Genomic DNA, 27,219 nt, shown 5'->3' with positions numbered 1-27,219 from the left:
TCTAATTTTAAAAATGAGCCTATATATATATATATATATATATATATATATATATATATATATATATATATATATATATATATATATATATATATATATATATATATATATATATATATATATATATATATATATATATATATATATATATATATATATAATTTTAATGATTAAAAATGACAAACGAAAGATAAAATTATATATTAACCAAATGAAGTACCAAAAAGTTCAAAGGTATTGTTTAAACTACTAACACCATTTCTTACAACTTAAATTATCTAACTACATAAAAAGAGCCTTCCTACGAACACTTTTTGAAGTAAAATCGTCAACTAAGTCTTTATATTTTATTGTCTCCAAAATATCATTTTCAATAGCTATTAATGTCAATCCATTAAGCCTTTCTTGTGACACGGTAGACCACAAGTAAGTCTTTAACAACTTCAATTTTGAAAAACTTCTTTCTGCAGAAGCAACTGTCACAGGAATAGTCAATAAGATTCTATATGCAATAACTGTATTAGGAAAACAATCCAAGCCTTTTAAAAATAATAATATATCAGTAGGTCTTATGATTTCTTCAGGCAACATTTCTCTTAGTAACTTCAACTCTGCAAAAAATTCATTCACATCAATATCAGATTGCTCATTATGTTTCAATGTCTGCTCAAAGTTAGTACAACAAGACTTCAAAGTTGCATCATCTAATGATTGTAACTTGTGAGAAGTAAACAAGAAACCAAAAATACTTTCATACTCTAGGTATTGCTATAACCTCTTATTAAGAGAAACAACAGCTTGATCAACAAGGTAAAGAAAATAATTAACCCTGAATGATTCTTCTTCTGATAGCTCGACTGATTGGATATTCAAATTCTCATCAAATTGCCCCTTTCTTTTAATTATACGCCTTTGAGGAAATATTGGGGCAATATTCAATTCCACCGCAATTTCCTTAGCGTTAATCAATACCTTATAAAAACCTGTTTCTCTATATCCCTCAAAATACGAAATCAACCCCTTAATTTTTTGCATAGCAACATCAATAAGCATATCCTTTTCCTGTAAAAGCTTGCTAACAGAATTAATTGCAGATAATATTTCAAACCAAATAATTATAGCCATCAAAAACTCAAAATCACCAAGCTCATTTGTTGCTAAGGATTTAGCTTCATTTTGTATTTTATGATCAAGATCATTTTCTGACACTTCAAGCAAAGCTTCTGTAAATTCTAACATTTGAGTTCTTATAGCTTTGACACTTTCTACACGACTCTCCCAACGAGTGGATGACAATGATTTTGGAGTCAACCCTTTTACATTATCTTTCAAATTTTGCCATCTCTTAGTAGAATTGGCAAAAATTGTATAAATGCGTTGAACAACTCCAAAAAAAATCCTAGCTTTAATACAAGAGTTAGCCATATCACACAATGCCAAATCAAGACTATGACAACCACAAGGAGTATAAAAGACTCTCGGATTTATGTCTAAAAATCTCTTTTGCACACCTTGGTGTTTTCCTTTCATATTGGACCCATTATTATAACCTTGTCCTCTCACGTCAAATAGGTCGAGACCAAGTTCTTTCAATTCATTTTGTAAAACATCAAAAAGCCCCTGACCACTTGTATCATTCACATTCAAAAATCCTAAAAATGATTCCTCAATACTAACAGAAGCTGAATAAATATCCACATATCTTATTATCAAAGACATCTACTCTTGGTGACTAACATCAGGAGTACAATCAAGTATCACTGAAAAATACTTTGCCTGTTTGATTTTTCTAATGATTTCAATTTTAATCGCAGAACCAAGCAATGAAATCAACTCATTCTGTATGTTATGCCCAAGATAATGAATATGAACTTTTTGAGTTGTGACACGTCTAACATGTTCTTGGATGATTGGGTCAAATTCAGCTAACATTTCAATCAAACCCAAAAAGTTTCCATTGCTATCTTCTTATAATTTCTCCTTAGAACCACGAAAGGCTAAATTATGTTTAGCAAGAAATTTCACTATTGAAATAACTCTTTCTAAAACATTTTTCCAATAATTTTTTTCTTTCTCAATTAATCTTTGAGTTGTTTTATCAATAGTTTGAAACTTTTGTAGCCTTTTGCGATACTCATACCAAGTAGTCATATTTTTAACATGTTTCATGCCTAACTCGTGCTCTTTAATTCTTTCACCGACATGTACTCAATCACTATAACCCTCATTTGCTAATTGTCCCCTAACAATCGCATTTTTAAAAACTTTACAACAAAAACAAAATACTTTATCAAGCTCTTTCAAATAAACAAGCCAATCTCTATCACACACCTCTCCATTTGCTAAAGCTCTAGTATACAAATTAGTCGTAAAACGTCTATTCAAACTACTCTAGGACCTTTCACAATATAATTATCTCTTTTAGGACTTTCACAACTAATAAATCAATCAGTTTAAGTTGAAGACGATCCCAATTTCTTGGATTAAATATATCATAATCAACATTATCATCATCATCATCATCATCGACATCATCATCATTATTAACTTCATCAACAGTTGACACACTATCAAGATTATCATTTTCAATGGGCACACTATTAAGATTATCATTTTCAATGGACACACTATCAAGATTATCAATTTCAATGGGCACACTATCAAGATTATCATTTTCAATAGGCACACTATCAAGATTATCATTTTCAATAGGCAAACTATCAATATTATCAACATAACGACTTTCATTTGAAACTTGGGGTTCTTTGATTAAAATTTTATCAAGAGCTCCTACTTGAGATTGAATTAACTCTTCAATTTTTTTCTTTTTCTTACGTTTATCATTTCCACATTCAAATTTTCTATTCTTAGGAGGCATAATAAGAAAAACCTGAAATTTCTCACAATGTCTTTTGTGTCCGTCGATGATCTACTAATTATCCTGCTGTGAAATTGTGTTCCTACATCAATAACAAAAAAAAATCAATTACATTAAATAAAAAAAATTATAAATTAATCATAAAAAAATATTAATAATTAAATCATGGAAAAAAGATTTTAATTAATGTTCAATTATATTTTATTATGTTGTGTTCTTCTCTAATATAGTACCATAAAAAATTAATAATTATAAATTAAAAGAAAATTATAAATTAATAGTAAGAAAATAAATTATATTTAATTAAATAAATTATAAATTAATCATAAAAAATATCAATACTAATACATACTAATTTTGCTTTGAAAGATTCCAAATTGCAATTTGGTCTTATGAGAAAAAGTAAGTATAAAAATCGTCGCCAACACCAACACACCAACAGTATTCTTGTTTTGAATTTTGATACTACTTAATAGTATATACAATATACTAGTATCCCATTTCACCCTAAAATTTTATTTATTTATATATTATAATTTTATAAAGAACACAAGTTACCCTCATTTCCACCATAAAATCTAAAATCTAAAATCTAAAATCAATATTGATACCGGAACTAAAATAGGATTTCACCCTAAAATTTAAAATAAATTTAAATTTTTTCTACCTTCAAAATCAAATAATCACAATAAAAATAAATGGAAAGTAACTAATTGAATAAACTAGATAAAATAGAGGATTGAAAAGGAAAAATAAGATTTTTTTTTCTAGTTTCAAACAGCTCAAATAGAGAATAACGTTTGAGAAGAGAGAGAAGTGAAAACATGTGAGAAAGGAGAAAAAAAATATTTGGTTTCCAAATATCCTATTTTCAGCATTTAATATTTTATTTATTATATGTGATACAAAAATATTTTTATTTATTAAATTTTTTTATATTCACTAATAATAGTTAATTTGAGGTCCCACAAAAAGTGAAGCCCTGTGCTACTGCACAGCTTGCACAGGAAAAGAACCGGCCCTGAAATGACCATTATTGAATTCTCTTTGGAGAATTATTAGAATTTCGAAATTATTACGGATTGTTATATCAGATACTACGAGTGATATTTATACCATATTCAAATGATCTTTGTACCATCATATGGAGGTATTTCTAGACCGATTATCTACCGTGCAAATAGTAATCATACAACATAAAATTGAGTTGTTTTATTCTAGAGCCGACGCGGTAGTTCGATTGCTTTGCATAATTTTAGACAGTACCGCAAAATGTCATAAACAGGGCGAACCGTTCCGCGACTCATCCCGGTAACTTCTTCCGTGGTTATTTTCAAAATCCAAAAACAACATTTCCTCGTGCCAATGTTCAGTGATCGATCCCCTCGAGTGATTGGATGGTTATGTGCAATCTTTAACCGTTCATCTCGGTCTATAACGACAATGATTGGTGGATGCATGGTTGAGATTTAAGATAAGCAGATGGGAAATGGCAGGACATGGTCCATTGCCAAAGTTGAGTGATCTGCTAGTCAGCCTATATCTCATTGTTCACTCCACAGAACATACATGGATTACATACCCAAGTTTAAACACATGCATTGATTATGTTTGCAGAATAGTCACAATATGATCACAATTTTATGAATCTGAATAAATTTAAAAACAATTGAAAAAAATTGCAAACATCTATTCTAAGAACATTGCATGTGCAAGCGTATGTGTTTAGAGAAGTGACACATGACGTGACATCAAGTGATCGACACAATTGAATACAATTCCTGACATCCTAAACTTGAATTCAACAACCTAGGAATTTCAGCTTGATACAGCTCTGATCTTGCAAAGGAAAGGATGTCGTCAAATCATAAACTAAGATCAAACTTCTCTTACCTACAACAACAAAAAACCTGATGAAATAGCAGATCACTAATTGTGTATCAAACCCAATTTTGTTATAAAAAAAGAACCATGTACCTCATGTACTCTGAAATCACTAATGACTTTGATGTGCTCCATGACCTCCACTGTCATTAAAGTTGGTGCAGTTGGATCGCAACTGATTTTCCCTATCAGAAGTAATATTCCAGTGTGCTATTCCTACTTTTTCTGTTATTCCAGTTAATTACCCTTTTTTACCAAGTTGATCCCTATCACCCAACCTTCAAGTCGCACATGTTGATTAAAGAAAAAAAAGGGTTGCCCAAATGCAAACACTAGAGACCATATCAGCCATTCAGGGCTCCCTTTCTTAAATGTCCTGTAAGAAAAAATATAGTAACATTCAAAAGGACAATAAAAATGTTACTATAATTTTATTGAACAAAAATAGACACCAAGAAGGTGCCTATGGCGTGGAAATCAAACATCTACATTCTTCTGCAGAACCATCACCAAGCCCTCTATACTACTAACCGAGAAAATTACATGGAAAATTGGGGGTACAACTATATTAAAATTTACAAGGGGATGATTAAGTACAAATTGGGGAAGTCTACCTGATACATGTCCATAAAAAAGGACCCAATTCTAATAAATCACAAATTACAAAGTTACACATTAAAGTGGAAGAAAATATTGCTATCAATTAACAATGATTTCAAAAGAGCACAGCCACACAAGGGGCTAGCATGACCTTAGAACATTTGGATGAGATGGTAAGGAATCTCTTCCGGATTAACGACTGGGTTAAAACTCAACCCTGGATTTGAACTCAGCCCTGGACATGCAGCAGTGTTTAATTCTCTTGAGAAAAAACTTTGCCGCCCATTATGGTTTTCTCTAGCTCGAGGGATTAGTCTTTTAGTTGTGCGCAGAAGATACCCGATTTCTACCAAAAGAAGGGGCTAGCATGGTGGAGGTTGAAGTTGCTTTAACCTTTTCACAACCTGTTTCATTGTAGGTCTAGTTGATAATGAATCAACAGTACAAACAACAGCTAGGTGTAGAACCTCTACCAAATCATTTTCTGGGCCTGCATCCCATAATCCAGGAGTGAAAAATTCCTTTGCCCTTCCTTCCCTCAGTAGCATGCATCCCCATGCCACTATATTGAAACCATTACCATAAGAAGAAAATGAAGGGTCCAATGCTTTCTTATCTGATAGCAGCTCAAGAAGCACCACACCATAGCTATACACATCAGCCTTATCTGAAACACGACATGTCATGGCGTATTCAGGAGCAACGTACCCGAATGTTCCTGCCACTCCGGTTGTAGCATGTGTCTCTGAAGTTCCAAGAAGTCTGGCCAGTCCGAAGTCGGATAGATAAGCATTGAAATCATCATCCAACAAGATATTGCTAGGTTTGACATCGCGATGAAGAACACGCGGTACACATTGATCATGCAGATAGGAAAGTGCACGCGCTATGTCCAATGCAATCTTGTGAAGAATTTTCCAATCTACAGCCCTAGTGGATCTCTCCTGGATGAACTTCTCAAGATTACCACCTGGAAGATAATTGTATATGAGAAACATCTCTGTCTCACAAGCATGGTAACCGATCAAAGTGACAAGATTTGGATGATGAAGCCTTCCAAGGGTCTTAATCTCTGCATGAAACTGTTGAACACCTTGGAAACGTCCAACTGAAAGACGTTTCACTGCCACCAAGATTCCTTGTGATATCTCTGCCTTATAAGTTGCACCAAACCCTCCACTTCCAATACAGTTGCTTGCATTGAAATTTCCTGTGGCTTGGACAACATTTTCAAATGTCAACGGGACACCGATATCAGTAAACACTGTAACTTCTCTTTTGGCAGAACCACCAACCCTGGAATTCGGCTTCCACCTTCGTGTGAAGAAGAACAGAACAATGAGAGCTATAAGAACAGAAACAATGGCTGAAGCAGAAGTAATAGATGCTATTTCAATAGCACTGAAACCATTGTCACTATTTTTTCCAGTGGATTGTGCAGTAATAGAAGAATTGTCTTCAAACTGGCCTTGTTGATTTGCCGATGGCACAGTTAGAGAAACTCCACGACAGGAACTTAGAAACGGATTTCCAACAGCACTGCTGCATTTGATCAAGCTACTATTTGATGGCAAGTATCCAGATAAGTTATTGAAAGACACATTTAATATAGAGAGTGTAGTAACATTTGCCAAACCAGCAGGAATGTGTCCAGAAAGGTTGTTGTTATTGAGCAAAACATCTGTCAGATTTCTCATGTTCTCAATAAACTTTGGAATCTCACCAGTAAAAGAGTTTGTAGAAAGGTCCAAGACTTGTAAAGAGTACAACTGCCCCAGATTGGAAGGAATTGAGCCACTCAAGTTATTACCAGCTAAAGAGAGGAACTTCAGATCCTTCATCTGCCCGAGGCTGGCGGGAATCTGACCTTGTAACTGGTTTTTACTAAGGTTCAAGGAAACAAGAGAGACCGAATCCCCTACAGTATAGGGAATTTCTCCTGAAATTCGATTTCCAGATGCATCCAAAACTTTGAGTGATTTACACATTCTACTAATATTAGAAGGAATCTCACCAGATAGTCTATTAAAACTCAGATTCAAAAGCAATCCATCTAATCCTTCACATTTCTTTAACAAATATGTAGGAAACGGTCCTGTGAACTCGTTCTGATCGACAAGAAGGGTGTAACCGCTCTTTTCCTCCATCCTGTCTCCTGCTATTGGCAATGACTGAATGCCACTGAAGTTGTTTTGCCCTAAGTTGTGAAAAACTGAAAGACCAACTCCCCCTAATGATGCGAAAAGAGTTCTCTCCCGGGCTTTCGATATGAAATATGATGCATAAGGAGATGCAGCATTGTCAGATTCGAACAGATTCCCATTCCAGGAAGGAAAGGGAGAACAAACATTATTGGAGAAATCAGGAACTGAACCAGACAACATATTCCCACTAACGTCAAACACAGTCATACATGGAACATGAAGTTCCTTCGAAAGCTCCCCTGTAAGATTGTTTGAGCTCAGATCAAGAAAATGCAGCTTCTTGCATAAACCAAGCCGGTTCGGGAACTCTCCAGTGAAGAAATTCTGAGCCAAACTAACCATCTCCAAGTTACCGCAAGCACCCCAATTCCTAGGAAAACGTCCCTCCAAATTCACCATGGGAGCCCACAAAATCATAAGCTTAGGGAGCGACACAACTTCCTCAGGCATTGAACCTTCAAAATAGTTCAACTCATCATTCAAAGTAACAAACTCAACATCCCCAATAGGATTGAAAAGGTTGGATAGCACAACAACCGTTAGCTCCTTACAATTCCCAAGCTCTCGAGGAATAGAACCACTAAGCGTATTCCTCGAAACATCCAACACCACAAGGCTCTTAAGGTTGCCAAATTCGGCAGGAATTTCCTCTTCCAACAAATTTGAATACAACAAAAGTGTCTTCAACAAACCACAATTCCCCAAACTCTTCGGAATCTCTTGAACCAAAGAGTTACCAGACAAATCCAAATGCTCAAGCTTCCCACAGTTCTCACCAATCTCCTCCGGAATAACTCCACTGAATTGATTAAAAGACAAATACACCCCTTTTAGCCTCCCAACAAAACCAGGAACAGAACCATTCAAACCATTTGAAGCTAAATTAAAAACCTCCAAACTATCAAGAGAAGATAAAACACTAGGCACCACTCCAACAATCTTATTAAACCCCAAATTCAAAACCCTCAAATTTTTCAAACCTTGAATATGAAAAGGAAGATATCCACTAATCAAATTACCTTCTAAATCAAGAACTTCAAGTTTCTCCATACTCCAAATCTCTTCAGGAATTGAACCCTCCAACCCATTGAAGGGTAAAGAAAGAACCCTAAGCTCAGTTAACTCACTGATCAAAGATGGAAACTTTCCTAACAAAGAGCCCTTAACACCAACACAACTTCTCCTAATTCCAAATCCGTAAAGAGGAAACATACCAAAATCGGAGCAAGGATGTGAACTCCGGTGACCATCACCGCCGTTACCGGTGATGTTGAGAGAAACAACGCGGAGGCCTGAATCACAGCGGACACCATACCAGGAACAGTGACCGGAGGAAGGGTTCCACGTGGAGAGTACGCCGGCGGGGTCGGAGAGTGAGTTTTTGAGACGGAGAAGAGTTGATTTGTCGGAGAAGGGTGAAACGGCATCGTATTGAGAGGTTAAGAAGAGAAGAAAGAAGAAGAAGAAGATGAAGTTGAAGTGAGTAAAGGAAGTCCATTTGATAACAATTGAAGTAAAATAAGAAGAAAACATCTCACACAAGAAGAAACCAGAAGCAATTGAGTTTGTTTTTCAGTCTTTAATTGAATTGAGAGAAAAGGGATTTTTTTGAAAACCCTAATTGGAAATTATGAAGGAGATAAAGAAAGGAACATAGAGAGAAAGAAGAAGACAAAGACGAGAGACAGAACGCAAACTCTTTTGTTTCCTAAACAAAACGCGTTCTTGTTGTTAATTTATGTTTCTTTGACTCTGTTTGGACTAAATTAGTAGAACAGTTTCTTTCTTCTTCTTCTTATAGATAGATGGATAAAATAACAACACTATTTTAACATTACTATTAATGTATTGGTACAAACTACAAAAGAATTATAGCAATTTAATATTCTCTTTGTTATATATTTGTTAAATTTGTAATCTATAAATATATATATATATATATATATATATATATATATATATATATATATATATATATATATATATATATATATATATATGGGATAGGTGATTTTGGTATGGCCTTTATTTCTTCCACAAATACCCTCACTTAACTTCTTCTTTTATATTTATTTATTATTTTAAAAAGTAATTTCTTTTTTATATTTATTTATTATTTAAAATTAATAATAATTAAAATAAAAAGAATTAACACATAATGGCCGTAGGGCGGTTGTAACCTCAAATAACTTCCTAATTCCTATTTAACATTTCAATTTTTTCGGTTATTGTAATTTTATATAACTTTTTTGTAACTAATATATTTTTTGTACTGATTATTATTATTTAGTCTAAACATTTATTAACTATTTAGTCTAAATATTTATTAATTAGTATAAAATATTATTTAGTCTAATATTTCCAAAAATTATTTATTGTATTTTTTCTTCCAATTAATAAATGTTTAGACTAAATAATATTTTCTTCCAATTAAAAATATTTATTGTACTGGTATAGTTATGTATTTTATTTAATACTAGCGTTCAGACGGGCACTCCCGTGCCCGTCTGCCCGCTTTTTTTAATGCGCACAGCGTAGAGGAAAATAAATATTTCTTTTCTTTTTATGAGGTTTTTACTGTAGGTCGCATTAAAAATAATATTAATACATTTTGAAAACGGTAAATAAAGATATTCAAAATTATATCGAAAGATGCAAAGTAATATTGATACTGTGTAATCAATGACGTTCTTTAAGAGGAATGCCGAACATGAAATCTCTATTCGAAGTATTTTCTTTTTCCCTGCAATTGTTTTCCGTAGTAAAGAAAAAATGTAAGACTCTTAAATTAGACTTTTTTTAAAGAAAAAGATAGTAAAAATAATAGTAAGTAGTGTAATATAGCTTTTGCTTACCTTATAAAGATTCGAATCAATTCTTCGTACATCCCTTTATCAATGCGCTCTTGAGATTTAAAAAACTACAAATACATGATGAAATATCATATTATAAAAGAAATACATTCAGAACACTTGACTCGTTTGAATATAATATGGTTTATTGCGACTCAAATAATACCTGGAGAATGGAGATACTTTGTTTTAGTCTAGATTTCGTAGAACAACAATTATGACTTGTTTCTGAATTACCTGGATTTCTGGTAAATAAGGAAAACAATGGAGTTAGTAAATATATATGGTTTTATTTATATAAACCACAAATAGCAGTTAAATTCATGCATTCAAAAATAATCTAGAGTAAATATATTCTTAAATGAATTAAATAAAAACCTCTCCATCCTTTGAGATATTATTTCTCTTTTCACCATTTTCCAAAGTTGTGTTTTATCTGTTATCACCGTGGAGCTCCAACCGATGGAGTAAATTTTCAAACGTTTGACCTGATTCAATGAGGATGATAAAAATGTTAGTGAAAGAGTGATGAAAGTGCAAGAATTTTTTCCATACGTATTACGGAAAAGATAAATACACCATATTGTCGAGTTTGTCGATGGATGAAATACTTTGTTCATCCTTCCACGTGTTCCATTTATCTTCAAAGTCTGTTATCTAAAATTTATTGCATAAGAATAGTGAGAATAACTATCACCCCATTTATATCTAACATAAAAGCATAAAATAAATGATTAAGTATAACTTACTTTCATGTCGAAGCATTTCATGTCGAAGCAAGTTTCAACATTCTTTCGTCTCAACTCCCTACATAATTGGAAGATTTCATCGTGTTCTAGTTTGACTGTATATTAAAGCAAAAGAAAATTATATTTAGTTATTATCTATCTATTCTATGATATAAATAATACAATATAAGCTTGGTATGTCGTGTAACCAAAATGGGAATCAACGTGTGAGCAATTTTTTCAATGTACTTAATAAATACCCGCGGGTGCGATAAAAGAATTTGTTTGTAGACTACATTTTTTGTGTAGTCACCATCTTCTCCTTTCAATTTTCCTTCCCTGGTTAAAACTCTTGTTGTAGTCTGTGAAACACCCCTGGATAAAGCCACATATAACTGTCCATGACTAAAAACATGTCGTGGAAGATATATTCCAACATTTGGAATGGTTTGTCCTTGTGATTTATTTATTGTAATTGCAAAACTTAGTCGCACAGGGAACTGCTTTCTACTAAGGACAAAAGGCAGTCCATCACTTGCAGATGTTTTTATTTTAATTCTAGGCAAAAAAGCACGTTTTCCTGCGTTGCTTCCTGTCAGGATTTCCACATCCAACATATTCATAAATAAACCACGACATAATAACCGGGTCCCATTACACAATCCATATCTAGGATCTAGATTTCGTAACAACATCAATGGTGCACCCTTTTTTATCTTTAGAATATGAGGTGGCAAACTACCTTGTGCAATTGAGTTTAAGAATTCTTGCTGGTATAAATTATGATTATCTCCTTCAACCTCGTCAAACGATAACAAATTATGTTCTTCTCCTGGAAACTGATCGATAATCATATCATTCAATTTCTGGACATCATCATTTGTTGGTGTCAAAATAGCTCTTTGTACCATATATGGGGCATCCCAACCATGCAATTCTAGATCAGGAAAAATATGTTGGATAAGTACTTGTATGGAATGTTCACCTTCCCATGGGATTGCAATATGTAAAGGTAACCTCACCATGTCATCTGGTTTGGTAGGTTCGACACCATCACCAATGCGAATAAGAAATTCTGCAAACTCTTGATCATGCAATGATCGCATATTTTGACGCAAATGCAAAATCTTGGTATGATTCCATAAATGAGACTGAACAATACACGCTGAAATCATTTGTGCCTTAGTACCTTTTCTTACAACAGGAAGAACTTGACGAAAATCCCCCCCCCATGTGTAGCACCTCAAATTTGCACCCTACCTTTTGTACATTCATTTCATATTAGGTCATAGCATAACATAGGCCACTGTATAACATTGCATTGTCCATTTGCCCAAGTGCAAGCTCAGTTGACAAATTAGGTCAAACTGGTCAGGAGAATCAATCAAACAAGCAAGCATGTGCCATTTTCATTGAGATAAAGCCCTAGGGTTGATTTATCAAGTTCATATGGTCTAAGGATCATTTTGAAGTGGTTTGGCCAAAGATTGTATGATCAAAGCTCAACAGTTCAGCTGAATTTCTTCAGAAACCCTAGAAAGTTAACTGTGGTCAACTGTGCCTGATTTTATGGATGGGAAGGTGTGAGATGGTTTGAAAGGCCTCATTCATGTCCATATAAGTCTCATTTGACATATCAAAGACCAAGGTTGAAGAATTGGAGGTCAGACAAGAAGTTTCCTAAAATGGCAGGTGACCTGTAATTTCAGCTGCCCAAAATGGAAAGTTTTTCTCCCCAAAATTACTTTATCATACAAGCTTCAAATGGAATTTTGCCCAACATGAAAGTTGAATATCTTGATCTCACCATTCCAAAAAGTCCAAGAACTTGAAATTCCCATGTGTGGTTGGCAAGATATGGTCCATTCATTTTCAGAAATTGTCCAAATTCAAAGTGGCATAACTTTCACATGGAATGGCCAAATTGGTTGATTTTTCTTTGAGCAAACCATATTTCATATGATCTTTCATGGTGCATAATCAAATTTTATCAAAAATTCTCATAGCAAAATGCCATTTTTTAAGTGAACACATTTGCATTTTTGGCATGGCATAGTGATTTTGAGCATAACATTGAATTTTCACATGGGACTTTTTCCAACACATCACAAATGGTATTTGGAACTTGCTTGAACCAAGTTTGGAAAAAAAAATGGACTGCATCATGAAAGGGCATATTGGACCAAACACTTGAAAATGCATTACAAGCTCATTATGCTAATTGATCCAATCTTGCTAATCATGATTAATTTTTGGATTAAGCCTTGGTATAAATGATCTAATCATAACAGAATGCTTAATCACTAATCATTTCTTCAGATCCAAACAGAAAATCTCAAGAATTCTCTCATTTTTCACATTTTGCACACATACTTTTTCTTCATTGTTCATCAAGATTTCACTATTGTTTGTGCTATTTCTTTGAAGAATCATCATCTACAGGTGCATCTAGAGTTCTGTTCGCAGGAATTGAAGCAAGAACCGTGCCAATTACAAACTGTTGCAATTTCACTCTTCAATGGCAGTTGCAGATTTCTCCATGATCGTGCCTTGTTGAGCTGAGCTTTCTTCATCAATCATCTTCCAGAGCAAGATTCTACATCTGTTTTCGTGAATTGGAGCAAAACAAGCAAGGATTCCACAGCTGCCATCATCCAAGGTTGGAATTCGACTCTAACCATTTTCAAAATTGAGATATGGCATTTGTAGATCTTCTAATGTAGAACACTGTGCAATTTGTAGAATTAAGTTTCATCAATTATTGAGAGAGAAATCGCGTTTGAAAGTTTTGATGTAAAACCTATTTTGGATCAATCCGGTTTATACAGTAGGAATTAGGAAATTTCGTTTGCATATTGTTAACGTACGTGCTTAGACGGTTCTATCCATGTATCATTTGCCAAGTTTGGTTGAGAAATGGCCATAACGGATTCTGGAATGAAGAACAAGGAAGAACACGAGCTTTTCTGGAAAAATGCGTGGTTTGATCCTCTTTCCCGTGCCTCCGCGTTTGAATTCTGTTTCCCTCCGCGCCTGGACGAATCACACGCCGCCACCTCATTTAATGATACTGCGTCGTTTTGGCTGTGGACATGATTATTACAAGTTTGCCATCCGGAATTAAATTAACTCACATAATCCATTTAAATAAATATTTCATAATTTAATCAAACTTCAAAAATTCATAACTTAATCAATTTTAATCCAAATTAGGTGAGACTTTTTTTGTTAGATTCCAAATTTAATCTAGTTTTTTTATAGGCATAGTAACTCAAGTTGTGCTTGGTGGATTTTTGACTTTGCCTATTGATCTTGTTCATGTGTATATTTTTTGTATGTTTTGCCATTTAATTCATAAAATGATCATGCATTATCCAAATTGAATGAAATTTCACATGCTTGTTCTGGACTCATTGCTGGAGATTTTGATGTAGAGTTTGTGATTTTTGGATCTCTGGTTTGCAAGATATGATGTGTGCAAGTTGAGTGTGACAATTTGTGTCACACTAGGTTAGGTCAACTTCTTGATTTTCTTTGACATGCCTATGCCTTGCCAATTGACTTCAAATTTTGCATGTGATCTCCTCTGTATGTATAGTTTTGCCATGAATTTTTGTAGGAATTGTTGAGCCATTTCCTATTTGATTGGGATTTTTGCTTGCTGTTTAGGCATTTTAGGGCTTTGCTTGAGTGATTGACTTCCATGCCTTGTGAAATGCTCATACCATATCATATGAATGTGAAATTTGATGGAGTGTTTCCTAACATGTTTAGCTTCAATTTGGCTTTGGTCCCATCCATTTCTTAATTGTTCTCACTGTTTTGAATTTGATTGAAGTTGATGCTTATTTTGCTACCATGTATGAGCTTGCTTGGATTTCTGCTGACTTTATGATTTTCATTGATCTACTTCCTTTTGTCCAAATGGCATGAAAATTGATATGTAGCTCATTGAATGTGTCCTGTTTAGGCTGGAATTTTTGTGGAATTTATTGAGCTGTTTAGGTATTTGTTTGAGTGATATCATTCTGTTTGCCCATGTATGATTCATATTTGCCTAGCTTGACTTAAATTGTGCATGAAATGAATTTGGTGCATAGTTTTGATGTGAGACTAATTGGATTCTCTTTTTAATTGATTAATCTTGGTTTTGATCAGGTTTCACTTGCTGTTTTGACTTTTTCACTTCCTTTTGACCCTAGGCTTGTCCTAGTGGTCTTGTATCTCATGTTTGAATGTGATTTCCAGGTTAAGAAGCAAAATACCTTAAGGAAGTGGATTCACATTTGATTGGGATGTTATTTGATATTGTAAACTAACTTGGTTTATGTTGTAGGATGCTTGGCTCCTTTGAGTTGACTTGCACTTTGGTGCATTGGATTGTGTTTGTCTGTGTATAGCTAACTGTGAACCATTTGCTGTTTAATTCTGTGATTGATATACTGATTGTATTTGATTGATTTCAGGTACATTAGTTGCTAATATTGCTTTGCTTTGCTTGATAAGCAATTTGCATTGAGGTATAACATTCTTGTCTCCATGTAGTCTGGAAGACCTGGCCTGTTACTTGGCCAGGCACCTGTCTGAAGTCCTCCTTAAGAGGCAATGTTTGTGATTGTTTACTTTTGTCCCCAAGCAGGTAAAGACCTCTATGAGGCAATTGGCGGATATAAGAGAGATATGCAATCTATCTCCCGCTCTTCTATTGAGTCATCCCTCTGCTCACACCAAGGTGTTGATGCATTGGGATACAAACCCAAGATCTTGTACAATGTACAGTTGTGTCAGTGTCTTAAAGTGTAGAAGGGTTCCCACTTTCTGGACCCACACTTCTTTGTCTATAGCTCTCCCTGACCAGGGATAAGAGCTGTGAAGTCTTATCTTCACTCGCCTTTCATCTGCTTCACCTTAGCCCTTCAATGGCAAGGTTAAGAGCACCATTAACCCTGTACAGTTGACTTGCTCTTGCAGTCCCACCCTTTGATTGAGCCCCATTTGTGTGCATATAGCGTGTGCTACTTGTGATTGTTTGCTATTTCTTGTGCTTTAGGATAGGCTTGCTTCCTGTGCAAGTTAGCTAGAAACCTTAACTTAAGGATGATTTTGCATGATAACATCTAGGCTCGAGTCGTAGTCTCCCTAGTTGTGTCTCCCTCTGTTATCTGGTTAGGCTAGTCCTGTGTCCCTTCGTAGGGGAACTACGTCGCCCTGATCCTCATACCAAATGAGGTACGTAGGCAGGAGATGAGCAGATCTCTCCGGGCGCCTGTGTCTTTGTTTTGTCTTGTTGTGTGCTTGGATGCTGATGTAAGTCCAGTGATTGGCATTCGGGCTCCACGTTTGCCTTCTTGTGTGTGTTTTTGGTTCGGATGCTGATGTAAGTCCAGTGATTGGCATTCAGGCTCCACGTTTGCCTCCTTGTGTGTGTTTTTGGTTCGGATGCTGATGTAAGTCCAGTGATTGGCATTCGGGCTCCATGTTTGCCTTTGCCTGTGTTGGTTTGTGTGCGTGTTAGCCGAGCTACGAATGCTCTGATTCTCCTTCGTCCAAAGGAGATACGTATGCATAGGATGCGACATCCTAGCGAGCATGTGTCGTTTCCCCAGTCCGAACTACTTTGACTCTGATGTCTATGCCTGATAGACTAAGTAGGCCCAGGACGCGATGTCCTGCCGAGTCAGTCTTGTTTGTTCTCTTGTGTCTCTTCCAGCCAGTGTGTGTGTGTGAGCAGTGTTTTAGCAACCATTTTCCTTCCTATTGTGCGTGGATCCCGTCGAGTACGACGGATGCGTAGGGATGCTAATACCTTCCCTTCGCATAACCGACTCCCGATCCCATTCTCTTTGGTCGCGAGACCATGCTTTTTCCAGGTTTACTTCGAGCGTTTCCTTTCCCTCTTTTGGGATAAATAACGCACGGTGGCGGCTCTGTTGTTTCTTTTTTCCCGCCGGTTTTTCGCGTAATGCGACAGCTGGCGACTCTGCTGGGGAAAACAGTGAAGTTGACCTGTGCTGGTCCATCTTCCTTGAGCGAGTCTCTCCTAGCGCTCTCTAGGTTAGGGCTTTGGTTGCTTTTTGTTGTGTTATTTATTGCATCCATTGTTTATTGTTTGCATTTCTTGTTTGCATTAATGTTTGCATTTATTCATATTCATCTGCTGTGCTGGCTGTGTTTCTCTGTTTGGGGGTGGAAGTTCTATGAGGTAAAAGGCCCAATACCCAGGCTGTGAGTGCAATCTAGGAAACCTAGGAATAGAGTGATTCATGGGAAGCGGGTGGTATGCGCCACTTAGCGGAACATCGATATCACGAGCAGTTCAGACCCTGGTAGGATATCATCGTTACATACTTCAGGTGTGTATATGATGGTATTCTGCGAAAGGTTATTTATGCTGCGTTTCTTTCGACCTTACCCTGACTTAGATGACACCCGTGAGTGGGGAGGGATGATGATTATTACAGGTACTGTTGCTGACTTGTTGGTGACTGGTTGGTGACTCTTGGTACTGATGATGATGGTGAAGTATGGACATTTATTTCTGGGACGCCGGAGTTCTGTCCGTGGTTTATCAGCGGGTTCCGTTTATTTCGGATACTCGAGTTGAATTTGAGAGTACCCGTTCAGAGGATCTGGCTGTCATCCGTTCAGTGGATGTTCCTGTGATGATAGTGATGTAATCTCCAGTTCCGTTTATTTCGGAACTCCCCAAGTCGGATTTATGGTGACTCAGTTGACTGTGACTGGTTCAGAGAATGGGTCTTCAGCCGCCTAGATGGCACAGTGACCTGCATTCATGCATTTGCATCAGTCTCATTTCGCATTCATCTACATTCCACCCATGTCTAGCCGTACTCAGGGTCCACTTTTTTTTTTTGATTGAGACTCAGGTTGAGAGACATCCAAATGTCAGAATGTTGTTGATGAAATTTTATCTGTCTCGATGAAACCGGAATCCAAGGACAGAATTTTCCTAGTACGGATAGACATTGCATGTGTGAGTCATACTAACCCATTTGCTGTTTTGTAGGTGTCAACCGGTGCGCATAGCTCGTCTGCTCAGACATCCTGCTAGGGGCAACAAATCCGAACTGATGGATCCTCCCAATGCCGACATCCTCGAACTGAAAGAGATGGTGAAGGATTTGTTCAGTGTTGTGCAAGGGCTTGCCTTGGGGCAGAAGGCCGTGGCCGAGAGATTGGAAAGGATTGAGGGTTGGATGATCAAGGAGAAGGTTCAGTGGAAGGCTCCATCATCCGAAGTGACAAACCCCTCTGACTCTGTAGCAAAGAAGCTCTCTGGTAGTGGTCCGCTCGAGAAAGAGGTTGAGTCAAGCGGTGTGCCAGTTAAGAAAGAACGCAGTAAGGATCGTTATCATCCTTATGCTGCTGCTGTAACCGCTCCTGTTGGTAATCCACCTATACCACAACAACAACCACTACCTCAACAGAAGGCGCCGAAAGTTAGGAGCCAGATGAAGAAGAAAAAGGAGGAGCGTCAGTTCGAGGAACCGCCTGTGACCTACACCCTTTTGTTCAGGAGATTGAGGGATTTGGGGTTAGTCCGACCAAGGATTTTGATTCCCATAGCACAACAGAAGAGGCCTGCACACTATGATGAGAATGCTAGGTGCGAGTTCCATTCTGAGGCACCCGGGCACAGTGTTGAGGGTTGTAGGGCTTTCAAGCATGTCGTCCAGGACATGGTGGACTCCAAGATCATCAGCTTGGCACAGATCATGGATGGGGATGCCAACCCTGTACCCAGGAAGGGTCCTGTAAAGATGAAGATGGTGAAAAAGGTCAAGAAAGGAATAGAGATGATTGAGGAAGATCAGTTAAAGGTTCCCATGGCTGTGGTCCCAAAACCTCTGATGCAGGATGGAGCTTTCCCTGTTGTTGATAATTGTTGTGCGACCGTTGCCACAGAGGGGTGTGCATTTATGAGAGATACAACCCAGAAGACGATGGAAGTGGAAATGGATAGTGAAAAAGTTGAAACACCCAGTCAAGCAATTAAAACCGTCAAGGTGGAGAATGCTGTTGTTATTGAGAAGGAGAAGAAGTTGTCCATTTCTTCTTATAAACAAGCTTTGGAGGTGGTGAAGAACAAAGAGGCTCGAGGCTGGGGAAGGATCATTGACATAGTGGTAAAGGTAGACATGTTTGGGATCGGTTATCCTGATCAAGAGTCGTCTAGACCAAACAGAGGACGTCGTCCACCGTACATCTTCGTCAGTGCAGGAATGCTGAATTCTGATCATGCTTGTTCAGTGAGTGAAGAGATCGACCGCGACCGCGAGCTAGAGCTGTGGATAAAGTCGTGCGTACCAGGCAATTGGAAAGCCTCCAAAAGCGTCACTGTCACTCGTCCGGAAGTGTAGTATTTCCGGGTTTTATTTTGTTTGCATGAAAGCCATACGTTTTGCCCGAAACGTACTGGTCCATTGTAAGGGCCACCTCATGTGTTTCATTTTTGCAACATTTTGCATCAGTAATAAACGGATGTTTTTGTGATTAAAAAGCGGTGTTCCCTGTTTTTCATTTTTTTTGCAGTTTTAAAAAAAAATAAAAATGGCAATGTTTTTCGTTTTTCTTTTGAACTTGTCTCGTTCCAACCACAAAAGTGACCACCCTCCTGATCTCATCGATAACAATTTGGTTACCCCTCTATATGACTTCGACAATCCGATCTATCATGCCGAAGAAGAAGGCGAAGAAGATTGTGATCTGCTGGAATTAGCTAGGTTGTTGAAACAAGAGGAGAAGGTGATTCAACCACACGAGGAGCGAGTCAAGATGGTAATCCCAAGTACCACCGAGGTCAGAAGGGAAATGAAAGTTGAGGCCGCTTCAGAGGCAAGTCACGAACATAATGGTAGCCCTGTTGAAAGAGCAGGTTGATATCTTCACCTGGTTGCATCAAGATACACCAGGGTGGAATACCCATGTTGTGGGGCACGAGCTACCATCGAGAGAAGACTATCCTCTAGTGAAGAAGAAGGTCGGTGCCACGGATCAAAGGGCTACGGTGACTTTGTTTCATGATATGACTCATCGTGAAAGCGAATGCCATGTTGATGACATGATGACAAAGTCCCAAGCAGAAGAGGGGCATCCGGTGGACTTGATCCAGTGGTTTGACAGGTAGAGACAACTCATACCGTTGAGTTCGAATCGGTGCACTTATGGAGTGCTGTCCGGTAAGCGGCCGAGGCTTATTATGAGCGGATAAGAGGAATCGAGGTCGATCCTGCAAAAAAAAAAAAAAAGGAACAGTGCAAGAAACGCCTAAACCAAAAAAAAAAGAGAGAAGAGAAATCAAATGGTCAAGTGGAATGGTGACTGCCAAGGGGCATGGAAAGAAAAATGAGTAGCAGGAACCTCTGATTCTGATACCTTCCAGGGAAGAAACAATTGTTAATCTGGTACTTGACAGCCCTCAAGGGGTCTACGAGGTGTGTATGTGTCAGCATGACGAATCTTGTCGAAAAGAGCATGCAATTTACCTAAGCAAAAAGTTTACCGACTGTGAAACAATACACTCACTGTTCGAGAAAAGTTGATGCACTTTGGCATAGGCTGCTCGCCAACTGAGACAGTGTGCTGATTCATACCACTTTGTGGATGTCCAAAATGGATTTGATCAAGTATGTGCTTGAGGAGATAGCATTGAACGGACGGGTTGCGAGAGGGCAAATGGTGTCGACTGAATACGATATTCAGTATACCTCCCAAAAAGCAATCAAGAGGAGGGTATTGTATGGTTATCTCGCCCAACAACCCATCGATGATTCTCAACCAAGGAGGTTTGAAGTCCCTGATGAGGACATCTCGAGGTACTCAAATCGAAAGATTGAGAGTGACCGATCCCGGAGGAGGGGCCTGACCCTGAATCCAAACGGATTCTGATGTCTGATGGGGAGAGTTTAAAGTGAGAGAGCTAGTGCTTCCCCGATAACATTTGAACGCACCAACGATGGTGGCTGAGTATGAAGTTGGTATCCTGAGTGTCGTACTTCGGTACGTGCATCTACTGGGGCAACGCCTTCCTGATTCAGTATGGGATGGAAGTGATATTGCCTGCTGGAGGCCAGATCTCATTGTGGAGAGTCCGGATGGATGAGAAGAGGGCGAGTGGATGAGGACTCGGTATGACGCGTTGAGCCTGACAGAGGAAGAGGGCTGACAATTACTTGTCATGGGGCAGTTGTACCCAATAAATGAAGTGTGTTGTTAACCGAGAAGTGCGACCTCGTGGGTAGCATGGAAGAGATGTGGTGTTGAAAAGGATCCTTCCTCCTCAACGATCGTGAGGCAAGCGGATAAATAGTTATGAATGTCCGTTCGTGGTCAAGAAGGTTTTCTCTGACAGGGCCTTGTTGCTGATGACCACGAATGATGAAGATTTTCCATTCCCTGTGAATGCGGACGCAGTTAGAAGATACTTCGTGAAATAAAAGAGAGACCCGCTGGACAAAAAGAATAAAAGAGTCCAGGCAAAAAAGGGGCATCCCGGCGAACCAAAAAACAGAAAGAAAAGGTTCGGGCAAAAGTTAGGGATAATGAAAAAACTGTACACCCGGCAAGTCGAAAACCCCACAAGGGCGACTTGGGCAGAAAAGGGTATCCCGGTGGACTGAAACCTGAAAGGGCGGTCCAGACAAAAGAGGGAATGAAACGAACAACTGCGTCTAGCATGATCGTTTGGGCTTTGAATGACTTGGATAATCTCCGACAGAGATCGATCGGAAGCGTTTTGTTCAGAAGACAGAAAGTGCGGAAAGTCTTGAGGACATATGGGGTGTAACCGAGTTGGAACCCGATGAGATCACGGTTCTGCATTGCCAATAGGATAGATTTTTTCCTTTGTGCGCAATCACCTCTTTCCAGGGTTTGCTTCCTGTGTGTTGCTTAATACTGAGCCATCTTTTTTTGTTTCAGTCAATAAGTGTGTGTTCAGTCAAATAGTTTTGTTTTTGTTTTCATTACCGCTTTGATTACGAAAACATCCGTTCGTTTTGATAAGAATATTTGCATTTTGAAACATGGAGGTCCCTTCCGATGCATGCTTATAAGATTGAAATCTGGAAATCTTATTCGGAAGTTTGAGTGACCAAGATGTTGAAACGTGGGGCACGTCTGGGGCACGCTTTTATCTAACAGTCTCTGGTGCAAGTACTGTGAGATATCTTCATTCGCTGGCAAGTAGTGATATGAAATCTTTTGACAAAAGAGATCCCTGCAGAGCCCGACCAGGGGCAAAGTGGTTAGACGAACAGTGGAAGGACGATGCAGGATTACGACGACGATCCTGGAAAGCTAACCAAGAAGACTCTTCAAAGTCTAAGGACTGGAAAGTTTGTATGAATCCCAGGAATTTGATCTTCGTGGGATGGATCAGAAAGTCCAGGTGGGTCTGGGAGTTCTCAAAAGTGGAAAGCTGACATTGTGGGCGGACGATGGATGCCGCTGTTCGACAACTCGACAGGTGTTCCGTGCCCAATAGGATGTGTCTCCCCAATGGGTGTGAGAGTGTTATCTCCCTAACAGATTTGAGATCAGTCGCTCCTCAGCGAGTCTGAAGGTTACTGCCTTCCCAGCAGAGTTTGTGATGATGGTCTTCCCTCAGCGAGGTCCCCTAAGCAGGCCGGGTTCGGAGGATCATCCCCAGTAGAGACAAGCATGGGTTGCCTCCCCTAGCAGGGTAATCGCCAAGCAGTTCGGGTTCGATGGAGTTCACCCCCAGCAAAGGTTTGTCTTTCCCCAGCAGGGCGGAAATTGACGTGGTAATGAGATCCTCAGCGTGGTTCCTGGAGTTCCCCGGTATTGTCTCTGAAGGGGACGTGTTTTTATGCATCCATCATTTAGACAAGCATAGCATATTGCATCATTAGTGCATAGCATTTCCATGATCATGGGGCATTGTGTAAAAAAAAAAAACTCATGCATCAACATTGCAAACATGTCCATTAGCCCTAGGCAGTGGTGAACAACCGAGATTGGGTTGTTGGAAAGAGTTTAGCATCACGCCATTGGATCGGCTTCAGAGTTGGGTTCCCCAGCATGGTTGAGAGGTTGGTGTTTTCTCAGCAAGCGACTCCTTAGTCGAGCGGGTATCCCCAGCAGTACAATTCCCCTAGCAGATGTGGGTGTGTCTGATCTCTCCATGTAGAGTCTACCCCTTAAGCAGAAAGTGTCTACCAGTTCCTTCTGTGTTCCCCCACTGAGTTAGATCCTCGTGGATGACGGTTGTTTCCGTTCCCTCCCTCACGGGACGGGTTTCCCTATTGAGTTCTTTCCTCATTAGGATGAGTCTTGTTTCATTCTGCCTTTTGGGATTGATCCTAAATTGGCTCCCCGTTGACTGTTTGTTGACTTCTACCTACAAACCGGTAGCTGTAAGTCCTATCGTCGTGGTTTTCTACCTACAAGCCGGTAGTTGTAAAATCCCACTTTCATCCCCTAGCAGAGGTAGCCTTTGTGGTTCATTCTGTTTGTTGGCTTCTACCTGCAAACCGGTAGTTGTAGGTCCTATCTTTGTGGTTTTCTACCTGCTAGCTGGTAGTTGTAAAATCCCACGTTCTCCCCTTGGTGGAGTTAACCCTTTGTGCTTATCCTAGTTGATGATGGTTACTGTTTTCCGTGGTTTTTTGCCTATTAACCGGTAGATGTAATCCCCTCTTTGTGGTTATCATTATCCAGTTTTCGATATTGATATTCCTTTCCTTTCGGATATGTGCTTTGATTAAGCAACTTTATCCCCAGCGGGTATTCCCTGTCCTTTTGATTGGTCATCTTTGCATACCTAGTCCTGGTACCTCGATGCCTTTCTTTTCGGTCGATTTATCCATTTTACAACCCACCCGGTTATGGATAACCTTCCATGCGAGTATGTTATCTACGTTTCGACGGCTATAGATAATGTATCTCATGCGCTCTTGGGTCGAAGTCGTCCTCCCCAGTTGAGTAAGATTCGTATTCCTTTGTTCGAAATCGAATGTCCATCCTTTAACAAGTTTGCCTTTGCTCTCTTCAGGATGATGTCGGTCGAGCTATCCATCTAACAACCTCCAATCCGGTTATGGATAATCTTCCATGCGAGTATGTTATCTACGTTTCGACGGCTATAGATAATATATCTCATGCACTCTCTGGTCAGTCTTTTGATTGCTTTCTCCAGCAGAGTAAGATTCGTATTCTCTGTGGAATCGAATGTCCATCCTTTAACAAGATCGCTTTTCTAGCCCTCTTCAGGATGTTGAGTGTTTTGGAACACAAACCAATTCACGTTTGGTCGGTCACCCGTTTCATACCTACAACCCGGTATCCTTGGTGTTCCTTCCCGTTTGCTCGCTGTCGTGACCTTGATCCCCAGTGAGATCCCCTGCAAGTGTTTAGCCTTGCCCTGACATATGTAGATGTCGTCCTGTCAGCACCCGCGAGTGTCTGGTCTTCTTTGGTGTCGGTAAACATCATCTTTCGATGTTCGTAACGTCGTCCTCCTTCCCTAGTGAAGTGGCTTTCTCCTTCTCCGTTGGTGTCGATAAACGTCGAGTTTTTCCTAGTCGTCCGATGACGTCTAGTTGTACCCTTCCCCATGCGGATTTACCTCTCCGTTGGTTTCGATAAACGTTGAGTTTTTCTCATTCGTCCGATGACGTCTGATTGTATACCCTATTCCCAGTCATTCATTAATGTCTGGTTGATTTCCCAGCCAGAATCCCCAGTAGACGTCCTATTTGGTGCCCGGTTATGGTCTCCCTTTCATCCGTTGGCGTCGGGTCGATTTTTCTCCTTCTCCGTTGGTGTCGATAAACGTTGAGTCTCCCTTTCGTCCGTTGGCGTCTGGTTGAGTTTTCTCCTTCTCTGTTGGTGTCGATAAACGTCGAGCTTCTCCCTTTCGTCCTATGACGTCTGGTCGAGTCTTCCCAGTTCATCCGTCGTCCGTTGATGTCTGGCTACCTCTCCGTTGGTCTTGGTAAACGTCGAGTTTTTCCTGGTCGTCCCAGCTGATTCACCTCTCCGTTGGTTTCGGTAAACGTTGAGTTTTTCCCATTACGTCCGCTGACGTATGGTTGTATCCTTTCCTGGTTATCCCCAGTAGAGTTGATTTACCTCTCCGTTGGTCTTGGTAAACGTTGAGTTTTTCCTAGTTGTCCGCTGGCATCTAGTTGAGATTTCTGATCCCAGTCATCGTGTGTCGATGTCTGGATGTGGTTGTACCTCTAACGAAGACAAAAACAAAAAAAAAAGACAAATCCCAGCAGTGTGCAAATTTCTACGGTTCTTGGTATTCAATCCCTGTTTACCCTGAAAGTCTGACAGCCGTTGCTCTCATCCATTCGGGTTCCCAGTTGATTGAATAGGGGCAGCTGTAGCACCTCAAATTTGCACCCTCCTTGTGTACATACATTTTCATGATTAGGTCATTAACATAACATGGTCCATTGCATAGCATTGCATAGCCATTTGCCCAAGTGCAAGCCATTCAGAAGAATTAGGTCAAATTGGTCAGGAGAATCAGTCAAACAAGCAAGCATGTGCTATTTTCATTGAGACAAAGCCCTAGGGTTGATTTATCAAGTTCATATGGTCTAAGGATCATTATGAAGTGATTTGGGCCAAAGATTGGATGATCAAAGCTCATCAGTCAAGCTGAATTTCAGCTGGAACCATAGAAAGTCAACTGTGGTCAACTATGGTCAACTGTGCCTGATTTTATGGATTGGAAGGTGTGAGATGGTTTGAAAGGCCTCATTCATGTCCATATGAGTCTCATTTGACATATCAAAGACCAAGGTTGAAGAATTGGAGGTCAGACAAGAAGTTTCCTAAAATGGCAGGTGACCTGTAATTTCAACTGCCCAAAATGGAAAGTTTTTCTCCCCAAAATTACTTCATCATACAAGCTTCAAATGGAATTTTGTCCAACATGAAAGTTGAAGATCTTGATCTCACCATTCCAAAAAGTCCAAGAACTTGAAGTTCCCATGTGTGGTTGGCAAGATATGGTCCAATCATTTTCAGAAAATGCCCAAATTCAAAGTGGCATAACTTTCACATGGAATGGCCAATTTGGTTGATTTTTCTTTGAGCAAACCACATTTCATATGATCTTTCATGGTGCATAATCAAATTTCATCAAAAACTCTCATAGCAAAATGGCATTTTTCAAGTGAACACATTTGTATTTTTGGCATGACATAGTGATTTTGAGAAATACAAGCCATATGCATATGAGACCTTTTGCAACACATCATATATACCATTTAGAACTTGTATGAGCTGGTTTTTGCTGTCATAGTGGCTTAATTTGGAAAAGGGCATATTGGACCTAACACTTGAAAATGCACATTACACTAATCCTTTCCATTTGCTAATCTTGATTAATTTTTGGATTAAGCCTTGGTATAAATGATCTAATCATAATAGAATGCTAAATCCTAATCACAATTCTCAGTTCCAAGATCAAAATTCTCAAATTCTCTCACTTTTCTCACAATTTCACATACACTATTTTTCATCATTTCATCAATAATTCATCAACATTCGTGCCATTTCTTTGTTGATTCAACATTTGCAGGTAATTTGCAAGAACTGTTTGGAGCAATTGGAGCCAAAATCGTGCTTAAACCATAACTGTCCAAGCTTGTTCAACCATGGCAAATTGAAGATTCGAGCACCTAGAGCATTGCTGAGCTACCAAAGTTGTTCCAATCATCTTCATGAGCCATTTGCATCATCTGTTTCACACAAATTGGAGCTGGAACGCGCGAAATCTCCACTGCCATTATCATAAGGTTGGATCTCGACCTTAATGATTCTCCAAATTGTGATATGATTTGTGTAGATCCTTGATTGTAGAATGTAGTGCAATTTGTAGAATTAAGATTCATCAAGATTTGAGAGAGAAATCTTGATTTGAACTTTTGATGTCAAACCTTTTCTTGCTCGATCCGTCCAATACAGTAGGAATTAGGAAATTTCGTTTGCATATTGTTGATGTACGTACTCAGACGGTTCCAACCATATGCCATTTGTCCATTTTGGTTGAGTTTTGTTCGTGTGAGATT

The 27,219-nt window shown here is 38.6% G+C and overlaps 3 protein-coding genes across 3 annotated transcripts; all 3 read right to left on the bottom strand.

The window, feature by feature from the left end:
* Window positions 1-282: 282 nt before the first annotated feature.
* On the bottom strand, window positions 283-1,719 carry LOC127095061 (uncharacterized). The gene is made up of 2 exons (XM_051033808.1): window positions 829-1,719; window positions 283-717 (listed from the first exon to the last, which is right to left on the bottom strand). Exons 1-2 carry the CDS (start codon window positions 1,717-1,719, stop codon window positions 283-285), a joined length of 1,326 nt encoding a protein of 441 aa, XP_050889765.1.
* A 3,450-nt stretch (window positions 1,720-5,169) lies between these two features.
* Window positions 5,170-9,332, bottom strand: LOC127121319 (LRR receptor-like serine/threonine-protein kinase RPK2). The gene has a single exon (XM_051051851.1). The coding sequence runs from the start codon at window positions 9,097-9,099 to the stop codon at window positions 5,725-5,727; it is 3,375 nt and encodes a 1,124-aa protein (XP_050907808.1). The 5' UTR covers window positions 9,100-9,332; the 3' UTR covers window positions 5,170-5,724.
* A 913-nt stretch (window positions 9,333-10,245) lies between these two features.
* LOC127095052 (uncharacterized) lies at window positions 10,246-12,036 on the bottom strand. The gene is made up of 6 exons (XM_051033799.1): window positions 11,407-12,036; window positions 10,998-11,075; window positions 10,797-10,906; window positions 10,585-10,663; window positions 10,422-10,486; window positions 10,246-10,309 (listed from the first exon to the last, which is right to left on the bottom strand). Exons 1-6 carry the CDS (start codon window positions 11,998-12,000, stop codon window positions 10,246-10,248), a joined length of 990 nt encoding a protein of 329 aa, XP_050889756.1. The 5' UTR covers window positions 12,001-12,036.
* Between the last annotated feature and the right edge of the window lie 15,183 nt (window positions 12,037-27,219).

This window comes from Lathyrus oleraceus, chromosome 1 (genome assembly GCF_024323335.1).
Source record: "Lathyrus oleraceus cultivar Zhongwan6 chromosome 1, CAAS_Psat_ZW6_1.0, whole genome shotgun sequence".
Taxonomy (NCBI): Eukaryota; Viridiplantae; Streptophyta; class Magnoliopsida; order Fabales; family Fabaceae; genus Lathyrus; species Lathyrus oleraceus.
Note: the sequence above shows the minus strand (reverse complement) of the source record. Positions and strands in the feature narration are given on the sequence as shown.

Bases quoted from the DNA above. Each gene is read 5' to 3' on its own strand.
- LOC127095061 (XM_051033808.1), bottom strand. From the start codon at position 1,719: ATGTCTTTGATAATAAGATATGTGGATATTTATTCAGCTTCTGTTAGT. The intron at 718-828 runs GTTAATTATTTT...ACTTCTCACAAG, and splicing joins CAGAAGAAGAATCATTCAGG to TTACAATCATTAGATGATGC.
- LOC127121319 (XM_051051851.1), bottom strand. From the start codon at position 9,099: ATGTTTTCTTCTTATTTTACTTCAATTGTTATCAAATGGACTTCCTTT.
- LOC127095052 (XM_051033799.1), bottom strand. From the start codon at position 12,000: ATGATTATCGATCAGTTTCCAGGAGAAGAACATAATTTGTTATCGTTT. The intron at 11,076-11,406 runs GTATTTATTAAG...AATAAATTTTAG, and splicing joins TTCTTTTATCGCACCCGCGG to ATAACAGACTTTGAAGATAA. The intron at 10,664-10,796 runs GTTTTTATTTAA...CTTATTTACCAG, and splicing joins ATATCTCAAAGGATGGAGAG to AAATCCAGGTAATTCAGAAA.